Source organism: Argopecten irradians, chromosome 12 (assembly GCF_041381155.1).
Source record: "Argopecten irradians isolate NY chromosome 12, Ai_NY, whole genome shotgun sequence".
NCBI classification, from domain to species: Eukaryota; Metazoa; Mollusca; class Bivalvia; order Pectinida; family Pectinidae; genus Argopecten; species Argopecten irradians.
In genome coordinates this window covers 13,321,404-13,341,445 of record NC_091145.1, presented here as the reverse complement: position 1 = coordinate 13,341,445, position 20,042 = coordinate 13,321,404, and the positions used below count along the sequence as shown (strand labels likewise).

General features: G+C 33.7%; 1 protein-coding gene across 3 annotated transcripts; it reads left to right on the top strand.

Moving 5' to 3' along the window:
• Nucleotides 1-584: 584 nt before the first annotated feature.
• On the top strand, nt 585-19,418 carry LOC138336056 (globin-2 B chain-like). Of its 3 annotated transcripts, none has more exons than XR_011210386.1 (6): nt 585-1,174; nt 14,307-14,444; nt 14,753-14,833; nt 15,536-15,692; nt 16,231-18,337; nt 18,378-19,418. XR_011210386.1 is itself a non-coding variant. In XM_069285331.1 (5 exons), exons 1-5 carry the CDS (start codon nt 1,038-1,040, stop codon nt 16,363-16,365), a joined length of 648 nt encoding a protein of 215 aa, XP_069141432.1. In that variant the 5' UTR covers nt 585-1,037; the 3' UTR covers nt 16,366-19,418. The 3 variants fall into 3 exon arrangements, 1 of the variants encoding a protein (XP_069141432.1); XR_011210385.1 differs by having other exon boundaries at nt 16,231-18,367; nt 18,408-19,418; XM_069285331.1 differs by having other exon boundaries at nt 16,231-19,418.
• The last annotated feature ends 624 nt before the right edge of the window (nt 19,419-20,042 follow it).

Below are 20,042 nucleotides of genomic sequence, written 5' to 3'. Positions count from 1 at the left end.
TACTGTCTGACTCGGGTATTGTCATCCAATTTCCCGCCATATTCTAAATTTCCGGTATCCTATTCTCTTCCGGTTTGTTCGACACGGTAAACATTACCGTTTACAAGTCATTACAAGTCCCGTAAAACCAGAGATTATATAATCCCTAAATCTTTAAACCGCTCGTGGTCGATCATAACAATAAAGTCTATGCAGTTCTATACACTTCCCAGCTGTTGGCCTACTTTTTACTTGACTTAATGATCGATGGAATTGATTCCCCAAAATCAATACCTTTCATCAAGAGACCTCACAAAAACCGAAAAAGCAAAAGTTCGAAATCGGAAATCGGCTACTAAATAAGCCCGAACAGAATGGATGGAGGTAATTACGACTCTACGTAAGTAAACATGTGTTGACAGAATTACGGGAGTCTGTCTTATCAGCTGGTGCTCGACACCACCTAACCTTTACCCGAACACTGTCGGTAATCCCGAGCCATGATGGACATGCATGGCTATAAAAGCGACGTGTAAACGTCGATAACTTCCGCGCCAGAATATGTTTCATTTCACATGGCCAACCTACGTCAGAACCGACCCGATGGCGCACGCTTTACAAGCTTTACTCTTGTTTGTGCCGATGTAGGGTGCAGATGTGTGCTAGCGCGTTGAAATCGTATCGTTTTTTGTCCATTTTATCAATTTTATATACAGAGTTAATATAATGCTTTCTCGCTCAGTTTCACTTCACCATGCGGATTGGTATACAGAAGGAATATAAATATTTGTAACATCGGCAGCCACTCAGGATACATTCATACACGTGGTGGGGCTGTAGTAGTCCTTCTGGCGGACAGACCATACACGTGGTTAACAAAATATCCCTCCGCCCGAAAACGGACATCGTAGGAGCTGAAAAAACTATCCCTCCGCCCCAATACGGACACCGTGGGAGCGAGTTCAGATTTGCTTAATGGGAGACGAATTACCGTGCCAGTATGGTTAGATCTTAGCCTTGGCCATTCTAAATGTCGAGAACATTATCTCTGTAGAATAATGACCGACACAATGGCCAGAAATGTTATTGTTGTTGTAATGATGTCCATTTGGCACACTGTGGTGACCCTGGTCATGTTTCCGACATTCCTGGTAAAGTGGCTGTTAGGTTCTGCGATTACCCAGGATCCTCTGCGGTGAGTCTTTTGTCATGTAATATCATCTCTCTGATTTGTAGCGTAGTTGTTTGTTAATATTCCTTATAAGTACTCTGTGATTGCTTCATACTCAGCGAAACGCCATAAAGCTTGAATGAAAGATTTTTTTCCTGAAGATTTTTGCAATACTTAAGGATTTCTGGCCAACTTTTTTGCATTTGCTTTTCTCACATTGAAAGCTTTAGTTTGTTTGAAAGATTATCATGTGGCCAAATGGGTGATGGTACAAATGTGAAATTCTGCCGAAAAAGACGTTTATTTGTGCTTTTAGGATGTTCATGAAAGTATCGTGTCAAAATAGCATGTATATCGTCGTTTGGATGAAGGAATTCGGTGCGTTGAATAGGGCTATTTAGATTTAGCATTTTTCTCTCATCGGTTTAGCCCTAAATATAAGCTAAATAAGCGATTTATCATAGCATGTGTATTCTTCTAAACTGCCTGCATGATGCTGAACATTTCAAATAGGTTTATCAAGCATGTACTTTTTCAAAATTTAAGCGGCTTAAAACTAGGTCACCAATGTAAACAATGGCCGACTCTGATTTTAAGTCAGTCAGAGGTCAACGTATGATCCATCATATGAAGTGATTGGTGTTTACTAGTTTCATAGAGGCGGAGTGAAGTGAAAATGTGAATATATTTGTTATGAACGATCGTTTTGAAGTAACGCCTTAGGAGGATTTTGTTAATCCATACCTTTTAAGAGGGTCTGGTTTTATTTTTGCCATTGTGATTGTCTCTTGTTTGACGTATCGAGGATATACTTACCAGGAGCGATTTCCATAACGTAGACCTCTTGACAAAAGATACAGATCTAAGATGTTGTCTGTGTCTCGTTGACTGTCAGTCACCTGGTAGGCCTGTTTAGAATACAAACACGCTCTTCAGACTGTGAAGAAGAAGATCTGAAACCGAATAGATACAACCGATTTTAATAAACTGATCCTTTATAGGGCGCTGAGTACCTACCGAGGTGTCAGTGTAACAGTACGCATAACACATGGCCTATGATACAAATACAATTTATATTTGACAATAAAAGGAGATAAAAAATATAAAAAGACCAATCCTCGGTGATCAGGATAAAGGCAAGAAATAACTCTATAAAATATGTATTCTAAAACTTACTTATAAGTCATGATACTATAATTTAAAGTTTTGGAACGTAAAATATGAAATACTTATATTTATATGCGGTAAATGTCATAGTAGTTCCTTGCATTTTGACGGTATAGCCTGTTATTTTGCTGTCATGGTATATATTATTGAAACAAATATTCCCACGAAATCGCGATATACTGTCCTTAAATAATTTCGCACTGTGGCCATCATGTTAATTAAATCATTATGGCAAATACTTTGAATTCTTAGAAAATTTATTGAAATGTTTCAACGGGCAGGGGAATTACCCAGACATTCAAGTTTAAAATTACACCTTTCCGATCTTATTGCAATGCTACCTCGATTGAAAATCTATATCGATAAAATTTATTTGCTAACATAATTTAAAGCGTGTATTTAGATGTTTATCTATTATATTGCATTATTGGTAGAACTTACAGCATAGGGTAAATTGAATAATATTGACGGATTAAAGCGAAACTGGAGTCATTTCATAGATACTAAATATAATTACGGAAAACTCCCGCCTCAAAATAAATTTTGATGGTTTTGTTTTCTGATTCGTCATGTTATCAGTCACATGCTGTCCTCGGCATTTACGAAACATAGCAAAAAAGAAAAGTTTTGTATGTTTTGATTTTTATGTTTTGTACTTGATTCAGTCATATTTGTGATTACGTGATTCCCGACAGAGCTTATTTTACTGAGTGTCAATACGATATCTCCGCGAAATAAGCGTTCACTATTGCTTTCACTGCTAACCATCCTGAGAGGGGACCTTAGTTAAGAGTTGTTATAGAAAGTAGGACGTAAATTAATCAAATAAACAACAAACTCTGTCGCAGTAGCCGTATTAATTTTGTGGAGTTGTTTCTCCCTTAGTAATCAAAAGTGACCTTATTTTGGTCGTTTTAACATGAATTTCAATAAATCACATTTCTAACAAATTTCTAAGTAACGATACTATGGCTAGATTGGCTATTTACATAAACTACCACAGCATTGAAATGTGCACCTGAGACGGAAGTGGTCATTGATTTTACCAGCGCGTGTCAGACAGTGTACGTATACCAGGAAAAATCGACACCGGTAATCGATTACAGGGTAAATACTTCTTACTCATAAAAAATACAGGGCCTAGTTCTCAAACTTAAAACAGACACCACCTTTCTAGTATTATCAGTATTTTCGGCATATTGAAATCAATACTTCATATAAAGTTGATCTCATCTCAGCGGATATACATGTAATAATTGAGAATGATATCCGCGAAATAATCAAACTTGATTTGAAACGGAAATCGTGCAATTAAGAAGCCGCGTATGAAGTTTGTTTATAGTATAAACTTATGAAGGATTTTACGCTTATTTCCGTATATTATCTGAGCTAAATGCTCTCTGCTTCAAGTCTTTTCTGAATCATGTGGTAAGTTCTATAACGACTACACCTAAGTGGTTTTATTTCTGTTTTAATAAACAGAATTAACGCAGGACTTTTATTGGCTAAAACAGATATGAAAATAATCTATTATCTTTCACATGCAATGTTCGATCGACAGATGAGACACTCAAGTTTTGTCAATGTATATACTGGCTAAAGCAATGTGTCAATATATTTTAATTAACTTCAGGCTATAAATATAGATAACTTTATATAAGTAACCCCTTGAAAAAGGTTATACAGCTACAGTACCGAGATAAATGATCTAGATTATTAGTCTTAACTTACTGAGCAATAACCATAAGGACTCTCTTGCTGCCATTATGGTAAGGAGTAAGGATTCAATGTTGACCTTTAAATTATAAATGTGAATCACGTGAAATAGATTTTGTTGAATACGTCAGTCATTGTAAGCTAACAGCCGTCTATAAATGACCCTGGTTGTTAGTAGGACGTTCAACATGAAAAATCGAATCAAAATTTGAATTTCTTGATTAATGAAACCATAGATATACATACTGCAACTATAATGCTATACAATAAGGATAATTTATTCATTGTTTGGTGTATCTTCACATAAGTACAAATATGGGTGTCGCCCAAGAAAATTGTGATACTTTATATACAATCTCGAATCGCTTGTGTCGTTTTCTTCCTCATCTGTATAATTTCTCAGTGGGCGAGCTGCACTAAAGGAATTCCGGAAATATATAGCAATCGTCGAACCGAGAATTCCTGTTTAAGAAATTGACATGGTTGTGATCAAGGGCATGTTTACAGTATATTAGCATTGTTACGAAGGTGAAATATGTAAAATAATTGATATATCTGAAGATCGTCTTTGATAAAAATGAAATTATTCCAGCAGCATCAAAAAAGTAGACCGATGCAGTGCGGTTACCAAGTTTTGAGTTTGGCTATCTAGCTAATTTTATATCAAAAATTTAAATTAAAACAAGATTCTGTTTGTTGACTTACTTCCTGATTGTAAGCAGTTATTCAAAAATAATATTAATGATTTATAAGTAATGTTAGCTCTGGTTTAAAATAGCATCTTTTGACAGCAAAATATGTTGATAAAGATTTCGGGTAGAAACCATACAGACGGCTGCGATTAAGAGCCACAACTGTACACAGTCCATGTACTTACTGTAATTAATGAACGATTACGCGAGGTTAAAGAACAGAATATAAATTTTTATCTGAATATACTGGTTACATACATTTGACCGCTGAATATGACGTTACCAGCTTGTAAGTCTTTTTTATCATTTACATAAACCTTAAACAGCAGTGATGAAAACCTCATTTCAATCTCTCGTTTCGGCGATCGCAATTTCTGGAAGTCATTCAGTCGCTCTTCTCTGTAATTTGCGGGGATAAAGAACTTCTAAAGATAAGGTTTCAGATGAGTTACATCACTTGTCTCTTTTATGAAATTAGTCACAGTTTAAATGAAAGTTCATATACACCTCTAAAATGTCTTGTCATTGTCTCACCTGTGGACCTTTCCAAAAGTAGTACGCAGCTGTTAGGATTGTGATGTTGCAAAGAGACCTCCTTTTAAACCCATACCCCTATAGTACCATACTACATGAACCCGTCCGTCGTGACAAGCTGTCACCCCTCTAATACATGATAATATGAAATAAAATGTCTACTAATTTTGAAAAATCGTACATCGATTAATGAGGGACAAAACAATTAAACGTAAACAAAGCATTGATGATTACATAAGGTAATTGTTATAGATTATCCGTCATTTCAACTCCTTATCCGTCTCGGGTCTTATACTGTAGATAATTCAGCACAAGAATTCACATATCTTAGATTAATCGGGATATAACTTCTTACATGGTATATATGTGAGTCGATCAAGGTGCGACGAAGTGTTGCATACCAAAACCACATCACTGTGATCTTATTTTGACTTTGACCTCAATTTTAGAACGAACATGTTCATAACTAGTATACGAGTGCATCTCACATTGACTTATATTTTGCTATTTGACATACATTTAAGAGAAGATTAGTTCTGACTATATCGCCTACATTACACATATAAGGTAAATCTTTATATGAGATGTGCGGGTTCATCTAGGACAGGCGGTGTGTAACATACCAGAATGGGTCACAACGACCTTCATTACCTTTGACCTCGATTTTGGAATTTTTGGGTTCTCTTCATTTTTACGAGGAACTGAATCATACGCTGTATATATGGTCTCACAATGTCAATAGAAATACAACCATGTGACGTACACGGCGGGGGGGGGGGGGGGGGGGGGGGGGTGGGCGGGGGGGGGGGGGACGTCCAAATGACTTGCTTCCATTATGAATAAATACGATAAATCATGACATTGTTTACCATTTAGCAAAAAAGGGAAAATAAATCATTAACAATACTTCAATGATCACTCTGCATTAAACACGTGTGCGTCGACAATACAACATCAAGAATCTTTATAAATAATACTTAAAAAAATAATTATGTTTCATTAAAACTACATTGAAATCATATTCCTTAACCCGATTGTATTCATCTTGGTTGATGTGTAGATTTAAGAAAATGTGTAGAGATAAGAATAAGACTGACGATATCTATGTTTGTTTTCTACGTAAACACGTGTATAATACACATGTATAGTGAGATAGACCTAGATTCGTTTGATACGTGTACAATGTGACATTTGTGTTTATGTCACACATTCTCCTATTTCACCCGAAGATTAACGACCACTGACAGTATTGATGACCTCGGTAACGATCTCCCATTTATACCTAGAGAAGACCCACAGGCTTACCATTCAGCAGAGAATGATACAGATTTGGATCTAATCACCGGTGCCCTTTGTCGTCTGTCTAGGTAAACACTGGTCTTGGGGTAGGTGCATTGATCACATCAACTCAAGTAGTCCTTGGTTTATCTTTGTATGTTCATGATACTTATGTAGGAAAGAATCACAGGAGATAGCTATCGCGTGGTTCACGGAGGATGGAAACTAGAGATATTTTCTTTACATCTATGTAGGGGAGCAGAAGGTCCAAAAACATGGATTTTATGTGCTATTCATGACATGACATACAGATTAACTGATTTGATGGTAGAATAATTATGTGTTGAAAGAAATGAATATAAATACGACCACATATTATAAATACAGATTATTGTTATGGTTTCATAAAGAGAAATATTATTTTTACTTCCGAATGTTTTTGTTTATGTATATATTGTCGTGTAAGATTCTATTGTTGCAATTACCATGGAAACATAAATTATATACATGCATTGCGATGTTTGTCCATGATGGACTGTCACTCCATTTGTCTATCTTATAATCATTGTTGGTTTAGGCGAGATATCACCGATTGCAATGCATGACAATTGTAGATTTTCCATGTCTACAAAAAATGTTGACATTAAAGTCTATCATGTTCATCGTGGACTCAAACAGCGTTAAAAGTGCTGCCATTGTCGTTTGTTTGTAAAAGGCAACATAATTTGGATTTGATTAGTTCTACACTGCTTTCCTGACTTCCTCGTTCTTCTAACGAAGGAAGGGACAGTTATGGCTTTGACATGTGTAACCTGTTTCCCCTAAATTCCACTCAAAACAGTATTTAACGGTCATGCCATCTTTCTTTTTGTATTCGAAAATGAACCTTGATATTGTTAAGGTCAATATATTTCTTTCTTTCACAAAACTGACTGGTTTTACTGTAAAAGATGCAAGCAATGGAATTTGTGCTGAAAATATCACGTTATTTTTGTATGTATGGAAAATTGACTTCCAGTCGTGCATTTCTTCAAATCTATTTCAAAATGGCGGGATATTATAGTTGTAAAATTGCAATAAAACTTCGAGGTATGAAAGAAAAATACTCTTTCGTAAGTGGATATGAAGGAGATAGGGATGTTCTACCCTCGGGATCTCAAAATGTTGCAAAACCCTCGGCAAGCCTCGGGTCTTACTACATTTTGTGACCCTCGGGTAGAATATCCCTATCCTTCATATCCATTTATGAAAGAGTCTTATAATATTGATACGAAATAGAGTCCAAAATAATAACCACAACACATTGATAGCACTTTCGCCATGTCATGGTGTTCTGAAGAGCCACCATGCACTTACTGGTGTTATTGTTGCCTCTATTATATATTGATATACAAGTACTACTCCCTACGGTGTACAAATCGGGAACATTGTCGTGATGAATCATTCCTTTCCGTTCATTATTCTGCCAGTCTCGATTAGAGTATAATAACTTCCCGTGTTTTATTATTTTAACTATATAATATCCACTATATATAGGTACCATAACTATCTGTCGTCGGTGATGCAGCGATATATACTTATGGTTGGTTTACTTTTAATGCTGATCCACAAATTAATTTCCGCAAAATAAATGTCATTCCATTTTATTTTTCGAAATAACGTATTATTATAAACTATAATAAACTCTTATTCAAAGCGTTATTATCATTGAAAAAATAGACGACTGTACGACGTTACTTTATTTCTGTCTTGAAAATGAGGTGTTAGTTAAGAAAAAAATATCTAAATACATTGGCCGGTAAGCATTGTACTTCCAGTATCATATTATATGTTTGTTATCCTCTTCATCATCAGCCACTAATCACTTTCTGTAAATAATCTAGGCATCCCTTCATACCAATTATGCTTGATTTTGTCTTCGTATAATTGGTTTTTCTCAACAGTCCCGAATCATTCGGAATTATAATTCATCAAACATATTTTTAGAATTGCATAAAAGATTTAATAAACTCGAACGAAAGTGTTGGTGATTAGAGACCGATTATGGAGTTTAAGAATATGATGCCAATATGTATATCATATCATACCAGTTTCAAATATGAAAGGCAAAACCATTTAATCTATTTTGAACTATGCGTGCTTCTGTAAGCCAAGTTATTGCAAATTTCTATAGCGTTTTTGGTAAGCTAATACTTGTCTTTATAATAGTTAAAATTTGTACCTGCAAAGAAACAGCTTCACATAAAACGAAAAAATGGTAAGTATGTTATATATATTTTGTGATGAGGTGAAATCTTCGAACTACACAAAGTGGATATGTCATGCATTATAACTCCTTTTATAGGTGGATATGTAGGACAGTGGTATTCAATCCAGGGTCACAACATGTAGTAATACCCTAGACTTACCGAGGGTTTTACAACATTTTGTCATCCCGAGGGTACAACATTCCTATCCTTCCTATCAACAGATCAAAGGGTATTGTTCTCTCATACGTTAATATAATTACAGTTATCCCGCCATTCTTTTCCGCCGATATGAGTTACAGAAAAACCGAGACGGTAAATCAGTTCGTCAAACATCAATTTTGTGCAATATGTTTAATGGAAATCCTTCTGTTTGTATCCTTCATAATAATACTAGCCTGATTTCTTAATTAAGTATTAACTGCCAAAAAAAAAAAAAAAAAAAACCAGCAATGTTATTTACGCCGTGACGTCAAGAGTTTGCATTGCATGGTTAGCCAGGTAATAATAAAAGACTCTTTTAAATGTGGATATGAAGGATAGGGATATTCTACCCGAGGATCACAAAATGTAGTTAAACCCGAGGCTTGCCAAGGGTTTTGCAACATTTTGTGATCCCAAGGGTAGAATATCCCTATCCTTCATATCCAATTATGAAAGAGTGTTTTTCTTTCATACCTCGACGTTTTATTGCAATTTTACAACTAAAATAGCCCGCCATTTTGAAATAAATCCGAAGAAATCCAAGACTGGAAGTAACTTTTCCATACATGAAAAATTACGTGATATTTTCAACACAAATTCTGTTTATTTTTGCATCTTTTATAGTAAAACCAGTCATATTTGTGAAAAAAAATATATTAGAATTTTACCGAGAAAATAGAGATTTTGTTGACGCCGTGACGTCACGAGGCTTTATTGCATGGGTAGCTATGCAATACAGCCTCAGGCGACATGAGTGTATTGCCCTAGACCAGTCAGTATTACACCCGATGGTATCAAAGAAAGTCTTGATATAAGCGTATTACATGACAGTATAACACAACCTAGGTATGAGAGAAATATTATGTATTTCAACATTATATACAAAATATAAAATATATATTTTTTCGGTGCAAAACCAATTATATCGATGGATAAAGATGTTGATAATAAATTAACTTCCGGTTGAGATGAAAATGTGAGTAGAGTTCTTGAGAAGCCTCCGTAAAAACAACAACTACAGCACCCGAAGTCAATGACATGCACCAGCATTGACATTTTAAGGTAACTTGTCAATCAAACTTTCTTTTGAACTTACTCCAATTTGGAATGCGTTTTGAGGTGTGAATATAAATACCGGGGTACCTGCATACGTGCCCACCTGTGAACTATTCATAGATACATTGTACGTGGCCTATACATTTTACGTGTTCGTGGGCTCCTGGAGACATGGATGTTGAACCTAATAAAACTGCAGAATACCAGGCTCTTGTTAATTCCTATAAAAACAAGGATATATCGGAGTGTTTCACAAATATGCATTTTAGTTTTAATCGTGAAATTGACGTGATACGGGGCACGGTGAAAGACCTAGGTGCACGTGTCGATCACCTGGAAAGCTTCGTTACGCATGCTAACCAGACGTATCGAGATGCCCGAGGGTGAGAAGCCCAGAAAAACACTCACCAAAGTGAAAACATTTCTTTCGACAACTTTGAAAATCTCTCAAGACACTATCGATCAGATGATTTCCCAAGCAGCACATAGGCTGAAAGGGGGTAAGGATTGAAAAAGAAAGATAGTTGTGCGTTTTAGCAGTCTTATCGATAGAGATGAGGTGATGGAATCAGGTATGGTCTCAAACCTGGATCGGGCTTCAGTGTTCTTACAGACCTTCCCCCTGAAATCAATAAAATATGAGCACGCTGCTGAAACAGCGTTGGGAAATGTCGTCGGCGGATAAGAAGAAATGTTGAAAAGTGGTTTACCAGAAGGAATATCCTTTTATGGTCTTAAAACAAATACCAAAATTCTGAAAAAAATAAACATACATATGTTCTGATACATTAACATGTTTATTCAGCACGGTGAAAGCTGACTATACTTGTGTGGGTGGCCGTTATACGTGACACGGACTGAGCACGTGCGCGCCTTCCACGCGTTGAAAAAATACGTGTGTAATCGACAGTGTGTGAACATGTCTACAGACAAATCTTTTTACAACGGGTAGTCATGCATACAGAATAATTTTAGCATTTTATTTAAAAGTACAAACATTTGTTTTGAAAATTGGTTATATAATTAATGATTAAATATCCAAATGATGTTTTATTATTGATTTTTATTATTTATTATTATGGGTATTATATGAAAGTACAGGTACACTCTTGAAATACAACGGTAAGGTTAAATATGTAAATATGATAATTTTGGCTTTGTTTTTTGTTGTTGGTTTTTTCACGAATTCTTATTTTGTTTCTGTATTGACACCATTTTTTTCATATATATTTCATGTAAATGACCAGAAAATCTCGATATGGTTTAATCAAATTAACATTTTTTTTTTCATTTTTAGTGAAAATCTACTAGATATAATCCATATGTGTAATCAGATTGGTGTATTCAACAGTAATATCGATGTAATCAGATACATAAACAATAAATGCACTGTTTGCATTGTATACAAAATTGCATATCATAGATCCTTTATACACGTGCAATTTGAACAGAAATGATATAAACAATTGTCATATGTAATGCGTACCCAACACTTTATGGTATTTTTGTGAGCCTACTATGGTTTATATCGCACTTCCTCCCAAAATAGTGTGAGACAACTCATTTTTCACGGTACCTCTCTTCGCGTGTTTATGGCTATCAGGTTTCCGCAACGATTTATTTTTGCGGTGTAAAGTCATTCTTTGTAAAATCATATTTTTTATATTAGTGCTTGAAACTATACAGGGTTTATTTTATTTAATATTATGCGAGTGACAGGCGAAAAACCTATCTCTCGAAAAAAATGACTTTTGTTGACAAAAGTACACTAATGGGACATTATCAGCTTCAATAATCAATCGGTAAACATGATATACATGGTGTATATGATATTGTGTTTTAACAATTTATGTTGGAGATATCCACTTTTGTAAAATTTCAATTTCACGGATTTCTGCAATGAAAAATTGTAAAAAACATGCAATTTTTTTTAAAAATTCTATATGATCTTTGTTAGCGAAATATAACGACCGCAATAGTGGCCTGCGGTGAATACATGATGATAATGTTATAAAATACTCAAAGTCGTATGAAGTATATAATCATATATCTATTAGAAACATCATCAACGATGTAAAATGCTATTTTAATTATAACCATGCACCTATATGCATCGGGAACCAAGTATGCGAAATACCCATTTTATTTTTTCTCGATACAAGCGTATCAATTTAAATTCAGATCTAATTCAAAATTAGATAATATCAGGGTTACATGTACCTTCGATAATTTTTGTTTTGGTTTGTTCTTTAGGGTTTTTGGGTTATTATTTTGTACTTTTTTTCATTTTTTTTGGTAAAAATTGAGGCTCTCGCAAAATATTATCATTGATGTTATTAATTTCATTTATTTGTTATTAATGGTGTGTTTGTCATTTCTCTTTTATTTTTTAAAGTGAAAAATATAATGTCAGGGTGTTTTGAAAATTTTAGTATTAATATCGAGGAATTCTCAGGCTCCTAGTTTTTGTGAAAACTTAGGAGGGAATGCTTGAAAGGGAAGTTTGTTTATGGGGAGTTGGGAACGGGGATTTTTCATATTTAGTTTCAAATGCGTCATTCACTATATTTGTCAAATCTAAAGTGCTCTTTTTGAGAATATGTTTTATAGTTAGAAGCATTAAGCTCTTTGAAAATGGGTAGAATACGAATCGGAAGCTTGAACTGTCGAGGTCTTGCGTGTGACTTTGTTAAAAGACGGGACATTTTTTATAGGTATCGATCAAAGTATGATATTACAATATTAACTGATACACATAGTGATACTAATACAGAAATATTGAGGAGGAATGAGTGGGGAAGTGACATAAAATTTGCGCCTTTTTCTTCAAATTGTAGAGGTATTGCAATTCTTTTCAAAAATTCTTTCGACTACAGCGTTGAGAATGAATACAAAGACCCACATGGGAATTTTTTAATTTTAAATATTATTATACAAAATGTAAAACTAACTCTCTGATGATAATATGGTCCAAATGAGGATAATCTTCTTTAGTAATATACAAAACAGAATTGAAGCTTTTGGAAATGATTCTATAGTTATCGTGGGCGACTGGAACGTAGCGCTTGAATATGAAGTAGATACTGTTAATTATCGTAATAAAACAATACCAAAGCTAATTTCGAAATTCATAACATGATACAGAATTAAGATTTAGTTGATGTTTGGAGGGAATTTAATCCAGATGATAAAAATATACATGGTTTGGTCTGAATGGGAAAAAGAGCAGGCTAGATTATTTTCTTGTATCCTCTGATCTACAGAACAATATTCCTAAGGCAGGGATGGATTTCGCCTACAAATCGGACCACTCGCCTATTTATATTGAATTTATTGAACAACAACGTGGGAGAGGGACATGGCAATTAGATAATAGTCTTCTCGGGGATCCAGAATATGTAAACTTAGTTAAAAATATAATTATTGAAGTCATCTACAATACAGAGTGGACGAAAACCTTAAAACTAAAACTAGTAATTAGGGGAAACACTATTAGCTATTCGTCATTGAAGAAAAGGGAACGACAAACATCGGAGAAGGAGTAAGAAGATGAATTACATAAATTATTTAATAAAGACCAATCTGAACATAATACACAATTATTGAAGAACATCTCTGAGGTAGAGGGTAAATTGAAAATAATAAGGGAAAAGAAAGTTAAGGGTTTGATCACTAGGGCATAAGTACGATGGAGGGTCAAAGGCGAAAAAAGTACTGCAATCTTGAAAAAAAGACAGTATAACGAAAAAAAGATCCTAAAACTAATAAACGACAACGGAGAAGGAATAAATGATTTACAGGATATTCTTAATGAACAATCTGCATATTACTCAACCCTTTATAACACAAAAGAAACAAAGTTTAAAAAATATTCACAGAGATTCGTTTGTTATTGATAACAATCCATTCATAACTAAATTCACAGATGAGCAAAGTGATTCTATGAATGGCCCACTCAAAATTAAAGAATGCTTAAAGTTTTGAAAAATATGAACATGGGAAATCTCCAGGATTAGATGGGTTTAACGTAGAATTCCACATTTTTCGGGTCACATCTAAAAGTCTTAATGTTAAGATCCATCAATCAGTCATTTATAGATCAAGTAATGTCAATTAGTCAACGAACGTCAGGGATTAATAAAATGCATTCCAAAACAGGGGAAATCAAAATTATATATAAGAAATAGGAGACCTATTACATTATCAAATGTAGACTATAAAATTGCTTCATCTTGTATAGCTATATTTAAATTATTTATCTAGAGTGAAAATGTCAAGCAATGGGCAATCAGAGGACGGCTGTGTTGGTGGTCTCACAGCAAGGGATGTAGAATTACTCGAGAGCAGCTGGGAAAAGCTGGGAAAGGACAAGAGTGGTAATGGTGTAGCATTCTTTTTGGCGTAAGTATGTCAATGTGACACTCAAGCTTAACGAATACTTTAAAGAACTTTTGAAGATAAAACCTTATGAATTTCACTGATATTGCAGTCGGAATTTGATAAATATACATAGTTAGTGTATAGACAAGCTCATGTATCTTATTTTCTTCGCTATTCCGACCAGAAGTTTGAACTACATGTATAATATAATCGAAATATCAGTGTAAAACATATATTATGGTATATAATGTATACATGTATATATATATAAAAGTAAATAAATAAAGCTTTTGCAAAATTGAGTTGCTAATATAGTTGTTTTCTTGCAGGTTCTTTGAAACATACCCTGAAGCACAGCAAAGATTCAAAGATTTCAGAAAAATTTCAATCGATGATCTTAAAAAACAAGGGTAAGTTCGATCATATTACTGAAATTAGGATACTCATTCCAGATTTTTACAAAGTATTAAAAGAAAATTATGTAAACAAGATAAAAACAAACCGTAATGCTACCTAGTAAATAATGAAAATAATCAAAATAATCTACATAGGAAACTTGAAAATATTTCTTACATTTGTTGGTTAAAGTTTAAAACAATCGAATAACGGGATAGCAGATACAAACTTAAAGCTATATTTAAAGGACTCTACAGTGATGTTATGGCTTATCTCTGCACACAACAAGGTCATTGTTGCATATCTGTAAATATTCAAGAAACGTTATCATGGTTATAATTTAATTTGCAAGTTTTTAGTAAATAGGCATTCCGTTCATCATGTAAAATGAGCCGAAATGAGAGATGGAAACGTGAGCTCGTTAACTTTAATATAAAATGTTAAGCAATATTTCTCGCGTTGAAAATTGAAATCTCTGAAAAATGGGTCGGAACTCCAAGAAACTTAGGACCATATTTAATGGTATAGAGGCTGATATTCGTGTCTTTGAAAAAGATATCCTTCCCTTTGTTTCGTCTATGACGTTTAACAAAAAATATCAAGAATAATGCTTATAATTAAATGTGCATGAATCAGTAAGCTTCTGCGTCTTTTCCTGACATCCCGTTCCTATGGCTGGCTTATATTTCTAATCTAATATGCTTTTTTATGTTCAGAACGGAAAACAAAAAGCTGTTAGCGCATGCCAAAAATGTCATGTACCACTTAGAATCCTACATCGACAGTTTAGACGATTTGGAATGTTTATCGGAAATGGTGAGGAAGATCGCCATTTCACATAAACGTAGGAGCATAGGAGTGCCCCAATTCAAGGCAAGTATTAAAACAACGATTGTCAAATTATGTTTTAGCTCAATGGATTCCAAAGTCCGATGTGTTTAAGCCTTAATAAAACTTTATTGATCGTCCTTCTGTCCGTCTTTATACTTAATTAAAGATATGTATGAGAAAGGAAGATGTCCAACTAAGAATGTAAGAATGTGACATACATATCGAGAAATTAAATAAAATTGGGAAAGAAAAGATATCTGGTAAATGCAATGAACGTTGGCGAATATTATCTAATCTACTCTTATAACGGTATACTGTAAAACATGGATTATTCTCTTATCTGCTTATAATGGTATAATGTATAACATGGATTATTCTCTTATCTGCTTAAAATGGTATACTGTATAAAACGGATTATTCTCTCTTAAAAAAAATAAACAAAAAAATACCCACGAATATTTCATGTCATACAGTAAATTATAGAACTAAAACTGCCTGTCAAATAGTAAACCCAATTACAAAATTCATGTTTACGCATGAATTAAGATTTAAAAATTATGACAACATGTTTTTGTTTCAGGAATTAACTGTGGTGTTATTAAAGGTGCTTGAGAGTTTTGTTGGAGAAGATGAGATCGAGGATACCAAGTTAGCCTGGGGGAAACTAATGTCAGTGGTGTGTTCGATAGTGGAGGAAGTACAGAGAGACGAGTAGGAGGAATACACTTCTACACCTCCACCCATGCTCAAACAGATTCAGCGAGATACATTGGATCTATACATACAGATATTCAATGAACCGTAATAAACTATATACCAACACTTTATATATACTGAGGTGTATTCACCATGTCAATGCCGACGACTTGTTAAACCCTACATCAACTTGATAAATCCAATCAAATATCAAAATGTGAATGAATTTTCATCAGTGCTACATGAAAACGACATCGGAACATTTGTCCCTGTTTTTGTGGCTATTATCTTTTGATTCTATTGTGGTTGTGACTCATCGTTTCACTGGTGTATTCATCATTCACGAAGGAATGACACCATAACAATATACGTAATTGTTGCAGTGTTTAATACACAGTAATATAATCTATACATTTCTAAATTTCACATTGAAGTTTTTGTCATGATGATACATTCATGGTAAGTGTAACGTGGTCAAAGTGGTCTTCGTTTAATGTAAGTTCCATATAGAAGTACATATGGGAACATTAAAGCTAGAATCACATCAAAAAGATGCAGCTTACTTTCGAAGTGTCAAAAAAATCAATTTAATTATGAACTACTATGCGGTTGTTGTATACATACATGTTAATGATTGACATATTTTAGTTTTCTTTAATCTTTAAAGCACAGTGCTTCCTCATTCCGTCTTTGCATATTAAAGATTTATCTGCCCATGCAGGGAGGTATTGTTTTATACGTCATATATTTCATATCGGTAACAGCAAAATGACGTCGCAATCGCTACATATCTGCAAGAGTAGATGAATTAAATATGCAAAGATGGAATAAGAACGCTATATGTTTAACTAAAAAGAAAACAAAACTAAAATGTGTTTAATAATACCGATTTTTACGCTTGAATAATGTTCAGATTTCTGATGTCTAAAATAAGTTTGTGGTGCGTAAAATCCATCATTCCACTTATTTACTAATATATGCGTTCGCAAAAATGTGTTTAATGTATGATGTTGGGGTAAACGGCCATCAGGGGTAGACTTACAATGAGATTTTATATTACGAACATGTTTAGATTCCGTTTTTACATATAACATAGTATCCACCCTTGCGGGTAGGTATCCTTTATGACGTCATTATTTTGTGAGCGCATTTCAAGTCGTTTTCTCCGAAAATTATGACGAAACGCTTGCAAACACATGAAGTCACAAGCAATATCTACCTGCAAGGGCAGATGACTCTGTAATATGCAAATGCAAAAAAGTATATGTGATGGGTTATCACTGCCAGTACTGCTTGTTTTATGGAGTATTTATAACATGTATATAATAACATATTCATACATACTTTTAACATTAGCCAAGGTTAGTGGAATATTGACGTGGTCGCAAAAATTAATCAAAGTAGTAATAATTATAATATAGGAACTATTAGACTTGTATCGTTAGTTCTCTCGTATAGCTTCATAGTATAAAAACAGTTCGTCTACATTGTTTTTTTAATTTTAATTTGAATTCATTAAAATATCCGTGTCTATCGAAAATATTAAGTTTGTGATGGTTATGAATTTATTTGTATCTTTTAATAGCAGATCTAGAATTTCAGATTAAAACATAGATGCATGGATAATGAAATATATGAGTTTGTATAGGAATTCAAATATTTGAGACAAAGAAAAAAAATCTTATGTTAACCACCTTTCTTTCGCCTACAATAATTTGCCTTCTCGAATTTCGCACTTAAGATAAATACGTCCCGAAATTGTTTTGTTAGATCGCGAAATATAGTAGGCGGGAAGAAAGTTAAACTCAGTACTGTATTTCTGTAGTTTGTAGTTAACGCAGACGGCTGTGAATAATGTAATATTTGTTATTGTGATATGTAGGTAATGTATGTCAATGTAGATTAATGCATATTAATGTAGAATAACGTATAGTGATGTAGGTTAATATATATTAATGTAGGTTTATGTACGCTAATATATATTAATGTAGGTTAATGTACGCTAATGTATATTAATGTAGGTTAATGTAGGTTAATGTACGCTCATGTATATTAATGTAGTTAATGTAGGTTAATGTATATTAATGTAGGTTAATGTATAATAATGTAGGTTAATAGAGGTAAATATATTATATTTTAATGTACAGGTATATAAGTAAGTGCGTGTGTTTGAATGTGTACATATTTGTACATTTGTGAAACCCTATTTGCAGATTTCTTTATCAAACTAGATGACAAGAACGGAGTCTACGATCTCCCAAATTGGACGTTCGAAAAAAGAAATGTTGTACAGGATCAAAATATAGAAGTAAAGATGAAAGTATGAGAGATATTATTATCGGAATTAGTTAATTGGGACATATAAATGTATATATACATGTACAAACACGGACTAATACCTAGAATTATGGTGATAACGATATATTTTACTAACGTGTCACTCATTATGGTTGTGTATATTATGCCTTGTTTAATAGACAAAAAGTTTCTACTTGACCGGATATTTGATTACCTGTCCATCACCTGAACCTCGATAGGTATCGCGACGTCTGTCGATTGTAGAGAGCAAACGCTTCAACTTAAATTCAACATTTTCATAGTTATTTCGATTTTCTTCAAAATAAATTTAAAAGTAATGTTTAGACCTGTAACACTTTTGAGTCTTTCTTAGCGGTATTCTGATGACCAAAGTCATTGTCATTATCAGAAGAGTTGATTTTTCCGTAAGTCAAAGATCAAATGTGTATCGAAAACGTAAAACTAATCAAATGCTGTTTATAACGAGTGTGAAATGTTATTAAAATGAGTTTGGGTACTGCTAACACACACAAATTGTTCTCAGTGTTTAATCTCATGATAAGGAATAGGATAGATTCACACGACAATCTACATGATTCCGCACACAGGTATCTTTATATTTGATGAGACGTTTTATAAAATTTTAATTGTTGTTAATATAATCTATGATTTGCCAAAATCATATTGTTTGTACTAATGTTGTAACTCTATCATTCATACAAGGATGTACGTATTGTTACTATAACAATGATTTCTTAATAAAATTTAACCGACGATTCGGGGTTTCTTGTTTCTATAACCGATAATGCCTGGTCTAATTAGTTCTATCTTTTGCTATCTTTATTTATTTATTGACTAGATTCACCATGTAAAGTCACATTTAATGCCGAATTATCTCAATAAATGTCAATTTTAGTAAATATTGCGGCCAACAAACTTTACCTTACAGGTAAAGCATATATATCATGCTCATCGGTAAGTTTTACAAACACTTCACAGTCTCTGAAAACATACAAGTACTTGCCGCAAGCAACAGGTCCCACACAGAGGTGTCTGTCCACCCAACCTGTATTCACGATAAATAACTATGTTTATTTCTTGTATTGTTGATTAGATTTCACAACAATCGTTTTAGGAGGACATCAGCATAGTTTACCCAGGTTTAGATTGTGGGTAATTAAACGTGAAATTTAAGATATGGTAAATTATGTATGGGGTTCGTGGTGTAAAAACCTGTTTTGAATTCCATCGGAATTCTGATGTTGAAAGAAGAAAATAAAGTAGATGAATGCAAGATAAAACCAGCTATTAAAACATGTTAAAAGTCTCTTTTCGTTATTGTTAGTAATCCGTGTGAGAAAAAAAAATATAATATAATGTGTGTTCCTGTCTGCCTTG